The sequence below is a fragment of the Pteropus alecto genome, unplaced genomic scaffold (assembly GCF_000325575.1).
Source record: "Pteropus alecto unplaced genomic scaffold, ASM32557v1 scaffold134, whole genome shotgun sequence".
Classification (NCBI taxonomy): Eukaryota; Metazoa; Chordata; class Mammalia; order Chiroptera; family Pteropodidae; genus Pteropus; species Pteropus alecto.
In genome coordinates, this window is record NW_006436283.1 from 12,003,126 (window position 1) to 12,018,042 (window position 14,917).

At 39.3% G+C, this 14,917-nt stretch overlaps 1 protein-coding gene across 1 annotated transcript in view; it reads right to left on the reverse strand.

The window, feature by feature from the left end:
- The window catches only part of MILR1 (mast cell immunoglobulin like receptor 1), a 12,808-nt gene extending 6,543 nt beyond the window's left edge, over positions 1 to 6,265 (reverse strand). The window contains exons 1-2 of the mRNA XM_006912423.1: positions 6,178 to 6,265; positions 2,139 to 2,411 (exon numbers count right to left, since the gene is read on the reverse strand). Coding sequence (XP_006912485.1) covers positions 2,139 to 2,411; positions 6,178 to 6,265 — 361 coding nt within the window. The remainder of the gene's footprint in view (positions 1 to 2,138; positions 2,412 to 6,177) is intronic.
- Between the last annotated feature and the right edge of the window lie 8,652 nt (positions 6,266 to 14,917).

Sequence of the window (14,917 nt, forward strand, 5' to 3'; positions counted from 1 at the left end):
TCTTTCCCTGTTCTTTGCATAGCTAACTCCTTCTCATCTTTCAGGGCTCTACTTGAGTGTCATCCCCTTGAAAGGCCTTCCCTAACTACTCTCCCCCATCCCCTGCTTCTTTCCAGCACTGCGTGGTTTCCTTTTTCTTTATAAAAATCAACATAGTTTGGGATCGTGAATTTATTTGTTTGAGTACTTGAGTTTTGTGTCTCCCCAACAAGACTAAGCTCTACCAGGGTAGGAATTAATGTATATCCAGGGTACATTTGGGCTATCATTAAACATTTGATAAGTGGATTAATGATTAATGAATTTGGGTTCATGGCTCATATCCCTGACACGCTGGTAGCATCCAACACAATTACTTGCACAGGGTAGGCACTCGATAGATATCTATTAATCTGACCTAGATGAAGATGATAGAGTTTTATAATCTATCAAAAACAGTTCTACAATACAGCATAATTACTGTAACAAATGGCAGGAAACCTGTGCATTTCCTTGGAAGGCAGGATGTGGGAAGATTTTATACATATCTGTAGGACAGAAGGTCAGGAAATGATGTCTTAGGTTTTTTTAATCAGTTGATTTAAGGCTTCAGTCATCAAGTTTATAAATCAGCTACGACTGAGCTTATTCCTTGCATTCAAAGGGCGGAAAGCCACACCAGTAGTGGGTCTCACCATCTTTTCTCACAGCGTCACATCTTTTCTCAGTGATGTGAATGGCAATCAGATGCTTTCCCTGCTAAGTGCATGCCTACCCTCTTGGCCACATTCTGTCCACCATTGACTGAGATTCTCACTGAGTTAAAATTAGACAATGTTAAGGATCACACTGCCGATCTTCTCAATTTATACTTTAATAATTGAGGATTGGAGATACATCTAAAATAAATCCAAATGGAATATCCACAGTTGCACAGAAAGCAGTGGTACCCAGGTCTCCCGATCGTACTTTCTGCAATACCAGGCTGCCCAGTCCAGCAGGAGTCTGACCACCTGAGAATATTATCAGCCAGAGTACTGCCCTTAAAGTATCCACCACACCCCAGGGCCATGTTTGCAGAACCCCCTCTGTTCTTCATGTTTCTTTGATAATTATGGCTTCCATTTATCTTGTGTTCAAAATTGTCCTAAGATGGTTGGTTCTAATCCAGAGCCCTTGGCCTCCCCTAAAGCCTCGTGCAGAAATTTGCATCTATAGTTTCATGAGTATTTATTAGGGAAAGTATGCATCTCTATCATTAGCTTATTAAAATGGTTGTAACCTAAAAAGCTAAGATCCATTGACTTAGAGCAGAGGCATTCAGTAGAACTTTCTGTAATGATGGAAAGGTTCTAATGTCTGTGTCATCTAATACAATAGACACCAGCCTCTTGTAGCTACTGAGCACATGAAATGTGGCTAAGGAGACTGAGGAACCAAATTTTTTATTTTATCTAATTTTAATTTAAATAGCCGCATGTGGCGAGTGGCTCCTATGCTAGAGACCATAGACCTAGAGAATCACTTAAAGATCTGAGCAGAAAGTCGGGGCACCTATGTTTAAAAGACTCTAGGTAAACTGTCCTTGTATTATCTGGAAACCCTCTCTGCCTCTCCGAGGAGTTTTATTATGAAAGTCACCTTCATAGAGGAGCCCATTAATTCTAGATCATTAGAGGCTTAGGGTGGGAAGATGGGAGAGAAAAATATAGAAGTAATAAGATATGATTGGGCAGGAAGAGACCACTGGCCATTGGGGGTCACAGCAAAGAAAAGAAGGCGGGCAAAGCCTGGAGCTTCGTAGACCCTTGCCACAAGGTCCAGCACTGATTGTAAGACTTCTTACTTGAATCTTCAGAGAAAAAGTCATTTTTGCCTACCTGATGGGAATCCTAGAGTAAAGCATCTAGAAAAGATCTCAACAATTAATTTTCTAAGTTGTCAATTTAAGACTTTTGGTCTAAGGTAATCAGCTATTTTATCTGAAATAGCCAAAAATCTTTGGGAGAGAAAGCAAAATGCAATTATTAAGACTAAAGATCTCAGTGACATACTTTCCAGGCTCTTGAGTGAGTGCTCGCAAGGGGAACAGAGAGTCCATTGTAGGACGAGAGAGTCCCACAAATCACAGAGCCCTGAGTATCGAGTGCTCTACTTACCGACGAATGTGAAGTTAAACTCACGACTATATCTTGAACAGTTGGCAGCTTGGGCTTTGCATTTGTAGGGACCCAAATCATGGGCTTCCGAGATGCTTAGATTAAAAATCACAGGTTCACCTTTTCCTTCCTGGGTTCTTAGGTGTTGGTTGTGCCGAAACAAAGAATAGGAGGAGATCTGTGGGGACTTGTTCTGGTTGAAACAAATTAGAGATACATTTTGACCCTTCATGACTACTTTCGTTTTTGAGTTCAAATGTGGAGAAATGAATTCTGGAAGACAAAATAACACAAGAGAAAATTCTTGTTACCATCCCTTGATAGTAACTCAGTGGTCTTCTGGCCACATTTTGTGGTAAGGTGGTGGAGACACTGTTCCTGGTGAACTTTCCTAAGGGAGGCATGTCTTGCCTGTACTGCCAGGCCGACCAGTGTATGAGGGAGCCTCGATGAGGGATGGGTGGCCTTGGCAAGCTCTTCTGTACTAGCTCCCTTTCTTGCCAGTAAGAGCCGGAAGTGGACTCTCTAAAGACTGGTATGCTGACTTAGAAATATTAAAGTTCCAGGTTCTATGACCAAATATGTCTGGTGGCTCGTTTTGTCCATAGTTTATTTTAAACATTTTGGAAAATAGGAATTCTTAAACATAATAATAGAGAAGAGAGTGTAATGATCCCTCATGGGCCTGTCACCCAGCTTCAACAATTATCAACCCATCGTTGGTCCTGTTTCACATGCCCCCACCCCTTTCCATTGTTTTAAAGCAAACCCCAAACCACATGCTATTTCATTCATACAGTTCAATATTGAGAAAGAGAAAAGCAGGCCTTGACAGTTGGGAACTGGACTGGTTAAGAACTGACCTGTCACTCACAGCTAGAATGTCAACACCAGACAGGGCCACTCTATGACCACGAGAGATCAAGACAAAAACAAGACGACTCTTTAATCATGTCTGACCACAGATAAAGTCATGAATGTCATCCAAAGCACAAAAATGGCCAAACATACCACTAAAATGATTAAGAAATAGTGTGACTGCTGCTTCTTTATCAGTCACAGCTTTTTTTTTTACGTTTCTTTTTTATTTAATTAATTTTTTTAAGGATTTAAATCCTTAAAATTACTTTTCTTTTTTATTTAATTAATTTTTTAAGGATTTAAAAAAATTAATTAATTTTTTATGGTGACATCAGTTAATGAAATCCGGTAAGTTTCAGCTGTACATTTATCAGTCACAGCTTTCGCTTTGCTGGTTTTTGCCTTTTAGGAAACAATTATTAAGATACCCAATTATATCATTATTTCCACTTCCTAAAAGAATACAATCCAGAGTAAAGCCTGTTGCTTTGTATCTTCTTCCAAATCACCTAACAGAAGTCCAAATCTTGTAAGACCTTTCTAACACCCTCTTGCTGAGACATCCCATGATTCCCACGGTATGCATTTTCTCCTCAAACCCAGCTTTGTTCAACTACATGTGTGTCCCTGGTGACCTTTGGCTAGAGGACATTGATAGTTCGTATCTCTCATTAAAAGATAAGGACTCTTTTGTAAACATAACAATACCATTGTCACACCTAAAAATTAACACTGTTTTAAAAATGTATCAAATATCTAGTTAGTGTTCAAATTTCCCCAATTGTCTGATTCTTTTTTTTGGGCAGGGGGCGGGGGATCCAAAATGATAATTAACTGTAATTCATTTTAATTAACCAATATATTTCATGTCTTTTTAAATCTATAGACTTTTCCATCTCTTTCTCTCCCTCAGCAATTTATTTGTTGAAGATAACAAGTTCTTTGTTATTTCATGTTTTCCATGGGTTTTGTTGATCCCATTGCCATGGTATCATTTACCACGTTCCTCTGTCCTTGACAAGAGGCTTGATGAACTTCAGATTAGCTTTTATTTAGCAAGTATGCATCACAGGAGGTAGTGTGTCCTTCCATTAAGAGGCACATAATGTTTAATTATCTCTCTTTTTGTTCATTAGTGCGTTTGACAATAATTACCTGAGAGCATTATTCATTAGAGGTTGCAAAATGGTGATATACTAATTCTGTTATTTCTTCTTAATTTATCATCTAAAGTTATCTGAAGAGAAACTTGCCTTTGTCAACTCTTTGGTTGCACTGAGGTAACAGTTTACGTAGAAAAGGCAGAATAAATGCTTGGCTCTTGCCCTTTTTTGACTGGTTTTGAAAATAATGAATTGATTCCCTAGAATCTTATAACTGTAAGATATTTTTCTCATATTGTTATGTTTGTTTAAGAATCATTATGAACTCATAGATTTAAATGACTTTAATATGTTTCAATCTACCGAGGTTATTTGTCTTATTGTTCCATTTTTGAGACATAGGAAGCATCTCCATACCAGCTCCTAAGTTTTTTTTTTTGACATGATCCCAGTAATCTTTGACAGCTTGTATATTTGTATTTTATAATTTAAAAATGCCGGGGGAGCGGGGGACCTCATCAGAAAATCTAATATAAAGAAATTGTATTTGTATTTTATAATTTAAAAATGCCGGAGTGGGGGGGACCTCATCAGAAAATCTAATATAAAGAAATAAGACTGTAAAAGAATTAAGAGGAATATAGGGAAATGTTTTTTACATCATCTGCTAGGAACAGATCTTCTAAGGCACACAAAATAGGAGCCATAAAGAAAAGATTGAAAAAAATTGACTACCCTAAAACTTTAAACTTCTCTATGGCAAAATTGAGATAAGTGACAGCCTAGGAGAAAATACATAAATGAAAGCAAAGGATTCTTTTTGTATACACAAACCCATAGCAAATCAATAAGAAAAGATACATTATCAAATAAATGGGCAAATAACCTGAATAGGTAATTCCCAGAAGAAGAAATTTAAAAGGCCTTAAATAGTGCTGGGGCCTAGGGATCGCATGGGTGGAGGAGGGTTTAGACCACTGAACATGCCATGCACCTCCTTCTCACTCTTTGATCTGGACAATTAACATTTTCTGTTATGTAAGCTCAGCTTCAAGATAAGACCTCACCTCTCTTGCCAACCTGGTAGCCATCCATAAATTTCCTTTATATATGAAAGCTGGAGCTTTCATGGTCAATAAACATGAAAAAAGATGCTCAACTCTACGAGTGAGGAGAGAACTGCAAATTAAAACAATACTGAGATTATTTTTTATTCATTAGATTGGCACAAATTAAAAAGTGATTGTATTCACCCTTGGAGAGGGGGATTGGGACACACACTCATCCATGTGAGTGGTCACCATTGGTGACCATGTATAGGTTCAGTATGTTGAGAGGACAACTTAGCAGTATCTGTAATAATTTAAATAGAGATGCCTTTCGACCCAGCAATTTCACTTCTAGGATCTTATCCTACAGAGATGCTCTCACACTCTCATGTGTCCACAAAGGATGTTTTGTACAAGGATATTCATTGCGGCATTGTTTATGTTACCAAGAAAGGGAACACTCAATAAGGAATGGTTAAATGAATTATGGCCGAGTCATGTGAAATGCCATTTTTTTGGGTGAATAAAAAGCTAAATGTACATTTACTACTTAAAAAGATGTCTGTGAAAAGGACAAGTCACCGAAGAGTTTGTTTACTGTGATCTTGAATAGAAATTGACTGTTGATAGCTCTTGCTTTGAGAAGTGGAGAGGAGAGAGGGATTGGAGGGGGTGTAACAGAACTTTCGCATTTCATATACTAACAACAGCCTAGGCTGGCATTTCTTGATAGCTCACCATATACCAGGCACTGTGCTGAGGGACACGCCTTGTCTTACTCAGTCCTCACAACAGCTTCCCCCCCTCCCCACAGGTAGGCACTTTTATTAACTCCACTTTACACGGGAGTACAACTCCCTCCCTAAAATCATTTCATTTCAAACAGGTAATGGAAAAGACTTCACTCTTTGGTTGTTCATCTAAAAGCCTAGAAAAACTTATTCGCGAACGATCATGTTTAAAGCTGACCATCCACTGTTTCGGTGAAGTTGTTTTTAGTGCAAGAGAAAGATAAATGAAACTTACTGTTTGTTCCTGTTCTCGTCTCACAATCCAGTGCAGCATTTAGAGCCGAAAGAGAGAAAAGACACACAAGAAGACTCTTTTTCCACATCACGGTTTGGTTTGGAGACTCGAGTCTTAGATGTGACAGAAGAAAAAAATGCCCCAAAGGAACAATCCCTTCAAATGACTCCAACTCTCTCCCAGATGAAATCAAAGAAGAGGACAAAGGGGGCGTGGAGGCACCATAGTGGTGAGTCGTTTAGACAACTTCCTCCTTTCTGACGAAGTTAAAGAAATTACAGTTGTCTGCACAAGCTTGACACAACGACTGGTTGGTTTGGCCAACGTGTATTCCTCAATGAGTTTTTGTAAGAAGAGAGTTGCCTCCAACTCAGGCTAGATGGGAAGTTGAACAGTGAGAGAAAGAAAGTTAGACATATGGCCATTATATTATCTTTGTATAAACCTGCCTGATCATCTCTCTCTGGATGTGTCCTACATCAAAAGGAATTTAATGGAAGGTTGGTTTCGTCTCTGAGAGCAAACATTGGCTATCTAGAGCACACACACAAGCATGACATCATAAATGCCCGATTTTGATCAGTGCTGATTCCTAGGCCCCACTCCAGACTTGCAGGTGATGAAACCTGGGGCTCTGAATTTTAACAAGGGCCCCAGCTGTCTCAGAGTCTCTAAACGACATCCCAGGGTGTACCATGGTTCACTTCTACCTGACTCAGAATTCTCCCGGCTCTGAAGTAAATCCACATATTCTGGGGTCACCAGTCTGAAGTGAGGGGTGGGAAGTACTGAGAGTCTTCCCAAGTGGAGGGAGCTGTGACTGGGCCACTCGGGATTGGCCCTACAGGTCTTGCACATGGACAGGTATCCTCTCTGTGAGGAAGCCAGGTTCCTGCCCAGGTGTGAGTTGTTCCAGGACACCATTCAACCTCCAGTATCAACTTATCCCAGGTGCTCCTTGCTCGGGCTCCCCAGGTCCCAGCCTGTGGTGGCCAGTTTTTCCCAGTCTCATACGTAGCCACCACTAGGGGTCTGAACAGAGCCAGGGTCTGCTTCTGTCACCACCATTTCCACCTTGCCTGGCTGACATTATCTGGAAACAAATCATCTTATTTAGTCCTCAGTTTGTAAAAGTCCCTTTATTCCTTTCTGACAGTAAAAGTTATTTCTGAGGCACCCACTCTTTAAACAAAAAACGACACTCAGTGATTGACAGTGATTTTTCAAATTGTGGCAATTTCTTTTACTATAGAGGAGGGAGGGAAAAAAACCCTGCACGTTTCATTTCTGGGGTGACCCTGGAAATATGCCAGAATTTCTGCCACAGGGAATTGGAGGTTTGGTTTTTGACACTTTACCCACCATCATCCATCCTTGCCTGGACAGAGGGTAGAGCTGGGTTCCTGAGAGCCATCCTGCCTGGGAGGACTGGGGGCCTTTTAGAAATGCTGACGTGTCTGGGACATTTCTGTGTGTGGAACTTTCAGATGGGGCAGGAAGCTGGTAGACCGCAGTTTGAATGCAAAGACAGCCAGGAAACCAGCGGAAGTGCTACTTAGAGCTGTTAGTAAACGTTGCTAGGAGTGCTTTCGTGAGGCCCCTGGAAAAGGAACACAATCTGTTAAAGTTTAGACAATAAATCAGAAGTGACAGCTCAAATGGAAACAGAAAAAGTTCATCCATGGACCTGGCATGTCCCTTGGGGCCCAAATCCACATTGTCGTGGTCCACAGTAATTCAGCTTATCGATAATACTGATAACAATAAATATAGTCATACAAACAGTAAAGTTAGTATATTCTTTCCTGTTATCTAAGAGCTTTACACTTATAATCTCAATTTTTACAAAACCTCTGTGAGGTAGGCAGAGGTATTATTGAAAACATGTAACAACCAGTAGAGTTATATAAATATGTAACTCGATGCATGGACCAAAATTTTAAAATATATTCCATCATCACCCCTACTTTATCTCTAAATAACCTAAGCTATATTACAAAAATACTTAGCAAGTGATATAAATTTTCCTGTCAATCATTGATGGAATCATTCTCATAATTGTCAAAATTTTGTTGGTGTTTGAAAATGGTTGATGTGATCTTTTGAGACAGAGCTCACTGGGATCATTAGACATGAGGAGCTGCCTTTGTTCAAAAGTTCAAAAAGTCATTGAACTTTTCCAATGCATTCCATGAAATCAGTGGCCATTAATTAATATGTAGTCTCAATAAATAGAGAATTTCTCATTATGTCACTGATATTGTTCATGGTTTTAAATCCTCAGCCCCTAGTGAACAATAACAATGACGAAATTTATAGTCCTTATGATGCTGTTTGAAAATTTTCTATATCCAATATTTCTACTATCTTATATTTCTAAATCACAAAAATCATTTAATCTGTTGGCTTAATTTTTGTTATCCTTCTACAGAACTTTGCAAATACCATTTGGTAAAGTGTCAGGATTCAATAAATTTAAATGACTTTAGAATTTATTTTCACTTTTGCCCTCAAGCAACAAATGCATTTACACATAGTAATTTATTTTAAAATATTCTATTTTTTCTTTTCGTATTGATTTGTTACAAGTGGTATCCATATTTCTTCATTTTTATAGTATCTTCTACTTTTCTTTCATTTATCAAATTAATCTTGTAAATCTAAAATTATTAAAACCTATGTTAGAATACCACTACTTAGGGATAAAGCTCTCTAAAATGTTTCCTTTGCCAAAGATTTTACTATTTCCACTAAAATAAACATGCAAGACTTCATCGTCTCCAAACTTTGTGCCACTGCAGCACTTCAAGCTCTCAGTAAGGTCCAGTAACCTCCCAATTTTCATCATCTTGATTCCCACGTCTTGAGATATACTACTGCTTAATTTGATGAAAGATGGTGAAAAGTTATCAGGAAAATACTTTAAGTGATTGACATGATTCACATCTTTAATTACACCCCTCAGAGCTAGGGGGTTAGACGCTACTGGTCTGAGGACAGGAGCTTGAGTAAGAGAGCCTGAGATGGCATTGAGGGAGTGATTGAAGGAGGACAGGGGACTGGCAAATAAGACAGGAAAGGGGAAGAAACTAAATAGAGATAAGGATTCCGCTGAAATTGACTCACTGCCTGATCCCATGGAGAGAGCTGGGGTGTGAGTTGTACCATGGGGTTTGATTCATCTGGTGGCAAGGGAGCTGGCTTTTACTCTGCCCCCTCATCATTTAGTCACTGGTCATGTGCCTGGGGGTGGCGGCGGGGGGCGGGGGAGAATATGCACAAAATCACCCAGGGGTCTCTGGACAAGCTGTCCTCGAAAGAGGCTGAGCCAGTCTGCCCAGTCTGGAGGAGGGCACCTAGGCTTCAAGACCGTAGGCACCCACCACCAAACTACAGAGTCTAGAAACAGTTTCTAAAATCTTGGCTGAAGCTCCAGATCTCCCATATTTCCTTTCTACCCTGCTCTAGTACTCCTACTGTGTACAAAATCCAGTAATGTTTTCAAGGAACATCAATGAAACCATATTTCTCAAGCGTGACAATAAAATTTGGATATAGTATTTTAGATCTTCCTTTACCTTTAAAAGGTGAACAACAACCAATAAACTATTTTCAAAGTCTTGAATTTTACATTTTAAGTAATTTTAAAATACATACTATGGAAATAGTTGAAGTTTTGGAAAAAGTGATGGAAATTTTATGGCCTTAATTTATAAATTTTCCAAAATTTGTTTTATTTAAATAGTTATGTTTTATAACACGCAGGGTCATTAATTTAAGTCATAATGGTACATCCATGCTTTTTTATTCTTTTTTGAAATTCTATTTCATGTCTAAAAATAATTATTTATAACCATACATTAGATTGTGTTAAAAGTTCTGATAACGCTTTCTGATTATTCTCACTTGCTTTATAGATACAGTTTTGATTTGAAAATTTACAGAATTTTTATTTCAAATACATGTGTGAAACCAATGTAAGGTATTCTTTTCATTATTTCGCTCACCAAGATTGTACGATTTATTAGAGCCATGAGCTTTACCATAATACATTTACCATTCTGATTAAATATGTTTGGTATGTTCAACTTTTCATATGACAACTTCTGAGCCTCATTTATGCACAACACAACTCTGAATGCTGTTCATATTTTTTGTTATAATAATCAAATTGTTTTTCATTCCAGAAATAGAAATCATTTACTTTATTTTGTACTGTTTCTAGTACAGTGTAAAAAGACATTCGGGGCTGTTCTCATTTGGGCACTATAGCAGAAGATGTTCTGGCCTGCAATTTGCTATTCATCTCATTTCTTATTTGTTCCCAAAGATTCTGTACTTGGTTGACTGGTCCCTCCCAGACTTCATATCTACCCGGAACCTTAAAATGTGAGTTTATTTGGAAATGAGGTCTTTGCAGATGTAATGAGTTAACATGAAGTCACTGGTGTCCTTAGAAGAAGGTAGCTTTGTGATTCCTCGTAAGGGCTGGGGCTGATGGGGCCTCTGGTAGTATCCCCTTGTCTGCAGTTCTCCTGTATCCAGGATGGCCTAGGCTACTGCCAAGGAGGAGTCTCCATTCCTGGGCCCCAGAGTCAGGTGAAATGACTCCCCACCCCACCGCATCTCAGGGAAGGGCTGCTGAGGATTCTGGGAAGACGGGGTCAGTTCACAGGCCAGCTGCTGGCCTTGCCCTCCTTCTCCTGATTCTTCTTGGGACTTGCTCCAACTTTCTACAACTGTAAATAGTTATCTTTGATGTCCATGCCTGGACAGGGCTGGTGACTTCCCTATTGAGGTCACCACTCGGAAACTACACCATGTGAATGGACTCAGCAGGGTCTTTCTTGCCTCTCTGAGTTTGCTGCGCCCTTGTCTAGAGTCTTTAAACCACCAAAGGGAAGGATCTAGCACTTACTGAGCACCTCCTGGCCAGGGGCCAGCCCATCAGATGGGCCAGTTCACGCAATCCTCATAATAACGCTATGAGTTGTTTGGTTTCACAGATCAAAAACTGTTCAGGAACAGACCTAGGTCTCCAGCTGGTAGGGGTGGATCTGGAGTACTCTAACCAGGATGCCTAGTTACACCCAGCTATGGTAGATTGGCGTTAGATGACAACCACCTTCCCCTCCTCCCCTACTCATGATCGCTGAGGGAAACACGGGCCTACTCGCAACAGAAAATGTACTTTAGCACATGTTACAACCTTCATATCTTTGGAAGAAATTTGAAGTGGCTTCTACTACACTAGCTAACATCAGAATTCCTGCGTTCCGTTCCCATCCAGAGCCGTGTTGTGTAGGCCTAGAATCTTCCCTCTAGATCTACAAGGGTACAAAGATAGACATAGAGCTTCCATGCCATTTAATCATGAAAAACTGCAGACACCTAAATGCCCATTGATTGAGAATTAGTTATTTAAATTATAGGAGTTCCCTAAAATGGGATATTTTTTGACATCCTGTTCTTTTGTTAAATAGCTTTGTCAAGATATAATTCATATACCATAAAATCTAAAGTTTACAGTTCAGTGGTTTTTGTATATTCACAAAGCTGCATAACCATCACCACAGTCTAACTTTAGAACATTTTTATTACCCTGAAAAGAAATTCCGTACACTATGAGGTATTTTGGAGCCATATTTTTAAAAATGAGGCAGGTAGTTCTCTATGTATTTAAATGGAAATATATTCATATTGGGCAAAACACGTTGCAGAAAATATATAACATATATCCCTTTTATTTACAATAGTATATGCATGCATATCTACACATATTGGTACTTACGTATTTGTTCATTTATTAATTTGAATATGCATAGACTACTATGTCTGGAGAAAGAAATGGGGAAGTTTTATTTTATTTTATTTTTATTTTTATTTTTATTATTTTTTTAGGCGAGGCAACCCTTGGTTGACCTCACAGATTGCAAGGACCTTGTCAGCTTACAATCCCTTATTTTTTCATTTTTTACGCCTACAGCACCTGGTCTTCCTAGGTAGTCTCCCATCCAAGTACTAACCAGGCCTGACCCTGCTTAGCTTCCGAGATCAGATGGGATGGAAGTTTTATTTTAAATACCTTTTTCTATTCTATTTCTATACTATGTATTTTACATACTTTTTTTTACATCAGTGGTATGTTTCTGTTGTAAATAATAACCTAAAAGTGAAATAAACTATGGGGGTGTCCAAAACTGAGAAGGAGCTATTTAGGGGAAGCTGCTGCTGATAAATTTGAAAGTAGAAACGATTTGTTGTTCAACCTTCTAATCTTCCATTAGATGGCGCCATTGTCAAATTTCTGTAGTTTCAAATGGGCCTGGGAAGGAACGGACCCGCCTATTGTTTTGGCTTCTAACAACTTGTTTTTGGTTTTCCTTGCTTTTCTTTGACATTGCTTGAAAAAAAGTTAAAGCACCCTTCAGAAATACCCTACTATTTCAGTCCAATGGGGTAAATGAAATAAAATGCTTATTAAAGGGATTTAGTCATTAGATAAAAATACTGTCAAATATATGTAAAGACTGACACCTGGGAACAAGTTACTTTCTCTTAGTCCCGTGAAAGTTCACCGCTGATATCCTAATTATCAGAGGTGCAGAAGACCGTCTGCTACTTTAGAATTTTTCATAGTTCTGAGCAGGCTAAAATTCTTACCTCTTTCACCATCACCTCCATTATTTGTATTTCATAAATCTCATTATTGGGAAGGTTTTTTTTTATCCCAAATGGAATTTACTAAGTAGTTACTGCTTCTTCTATATTGTATTTATATGTGTATGTATTTGATTAAAATTCTTAGACAAAAGGACAACCTTGCTAGTTTGATAGAACTTCAGCCAGAAGCAGGAGGAACTTGAACTGGGTCATAGGTGTGAGGGCCTTGGGGATGCCGCTGCCCAGCTGTGGTGCTGTGGGTGAGTTCCGGTGGCTGTAAGGACCTCATAGAACTGAGCTATTGTGCATAGAAATCACTTTAGCACTACAATAAATGCCAGTTACTATTACCAGCATTTTATTCAGCGTAAACTACAGCATCCACAGGCAGCCACTTGGAATCTCTTTCACTGACCTACTAAGGTCAGTGAAATCTCTTTCACTCATACTAAGAAGTCCCAAGTGGGCACAGTTGGTCTAGGTTTACCTTTGGGCTGACCGTGGTCAGGAGAGCGTCTCTTTCCTGTTTGAAATGCCTAATCGCCTATTTATACAGCTGGTGAACTGATTAAGGGGATCCTTTGGTTTATAGGTGTATGAAGTGTCCCTGAAGCATCTACTGTTTGGGGTCAGTTTTTGTGAATTCCTCCGCTACTGAAATGGAACCGCGGAAGTAAAGAGCACAGCGTGGAAGGTTGATGAGTCCCTTTCATTGAAAAAAAAGAGTAGACCTCAGATAGGATGAATTTAAAGAAGATATTATCATAATTTTGACAGTTGGTCAGAATTTGGTACCTTACTTAGAGTCAGACCTTCCAGCAAATGGCTTTGTATGTACAGTTGGCCCGTGAACAACTCAGGAATTAGAGGCACCGACCCCGTACAGTCATAAATCGCGTATAGCTTTTGACTCTGCAGTGGGCACTCTGCATCTGGGGATTCAACCGACCACAGATAGAATACAGTGTTTTCATCCACAGTTGAGAATCCACTAAGAAAATACTGTTTGTGTTCCGCAGTTGATTGACTCTGCAGATGAGAAACCCATGGGTATAAAGGCCTGACTGCATTTAATGAAAACAATTTGTGTGTAAGTGGATCCGCGCAGTTCAAACCAGTGTTGTTCAAGAGTCCACTGAATTAATTACTGGCAAGTGCAGCTATGCTAATTCTTAAAATGTAACCTTCTCGTCTTGATTGCAAAATGCAGTTCTGTAGGCAAATCCTGCAGATGTCGGAAAGTTCGTTTTCTTGGTGGAGGTGAAAAATTGTCTTTCCCATAGCAAAGAGAGAAGAGTAATTTCTCTGTTTTTAATGCTGCTGGTGTGCGTTGGCAGGTGGATGTGTATTGGGCTTGCAGTTCTTAAGATAGCACCCCTTTAAGAGCAGGGAGGTGTCATTCTCATTTTTGTAGCTTCCTGCCTAGCCTGCTCATGGCATTCAGTGGCCACTCAGCTGGGCAGTGATTCGTGAGGGGGTCGGGGTGGGGTAATTTTAGGGTTTTGGAGGACCCAGCAAGCAGAAGCAAGTGTGTTTCTGACCTTGGGGCAGGGGGAGGGGGAGAGAGTCTTGCCTTCGGCAGGCCCCTAGCCCCAGGAAAACAAAGTTTTGTTGACTGTTTAGATTTCCTGCACTAAAGACTTCTATGGGCTCCTGGGCTGGTGGGGTGGTTTTTCTAGTTGTATTTTGCCGGGATTGAGGGTGGGGAGGGAGTGGAAAGGGTATGCAAAAGGAAAAGCAATAATAAACAATATTATCGTAAGTGCTATGCTAAATTTAACAGTGAAGTATGATTTACATACCATAGAATTTACATACCATAAAATTACGCTTCGATGACTTTTAGTTAGGATTGCCATATAAAATATAGGGTGCTCAGTTAAATTTGAATTTGAGATAAACAACAAATAATATTTTTAGTGTAAGTATGTTTCATGCAATATCTGGGACATACTTAACACTAAAAATATAATTTGTTGCTTACAGAAATTCATATTTAATTGAACATCCTGTGTTCTTTCTTGCTAAACTTCAGAACTCTATGTCTTCAATAGATAGAGCTGTGTAGCAAGCACCA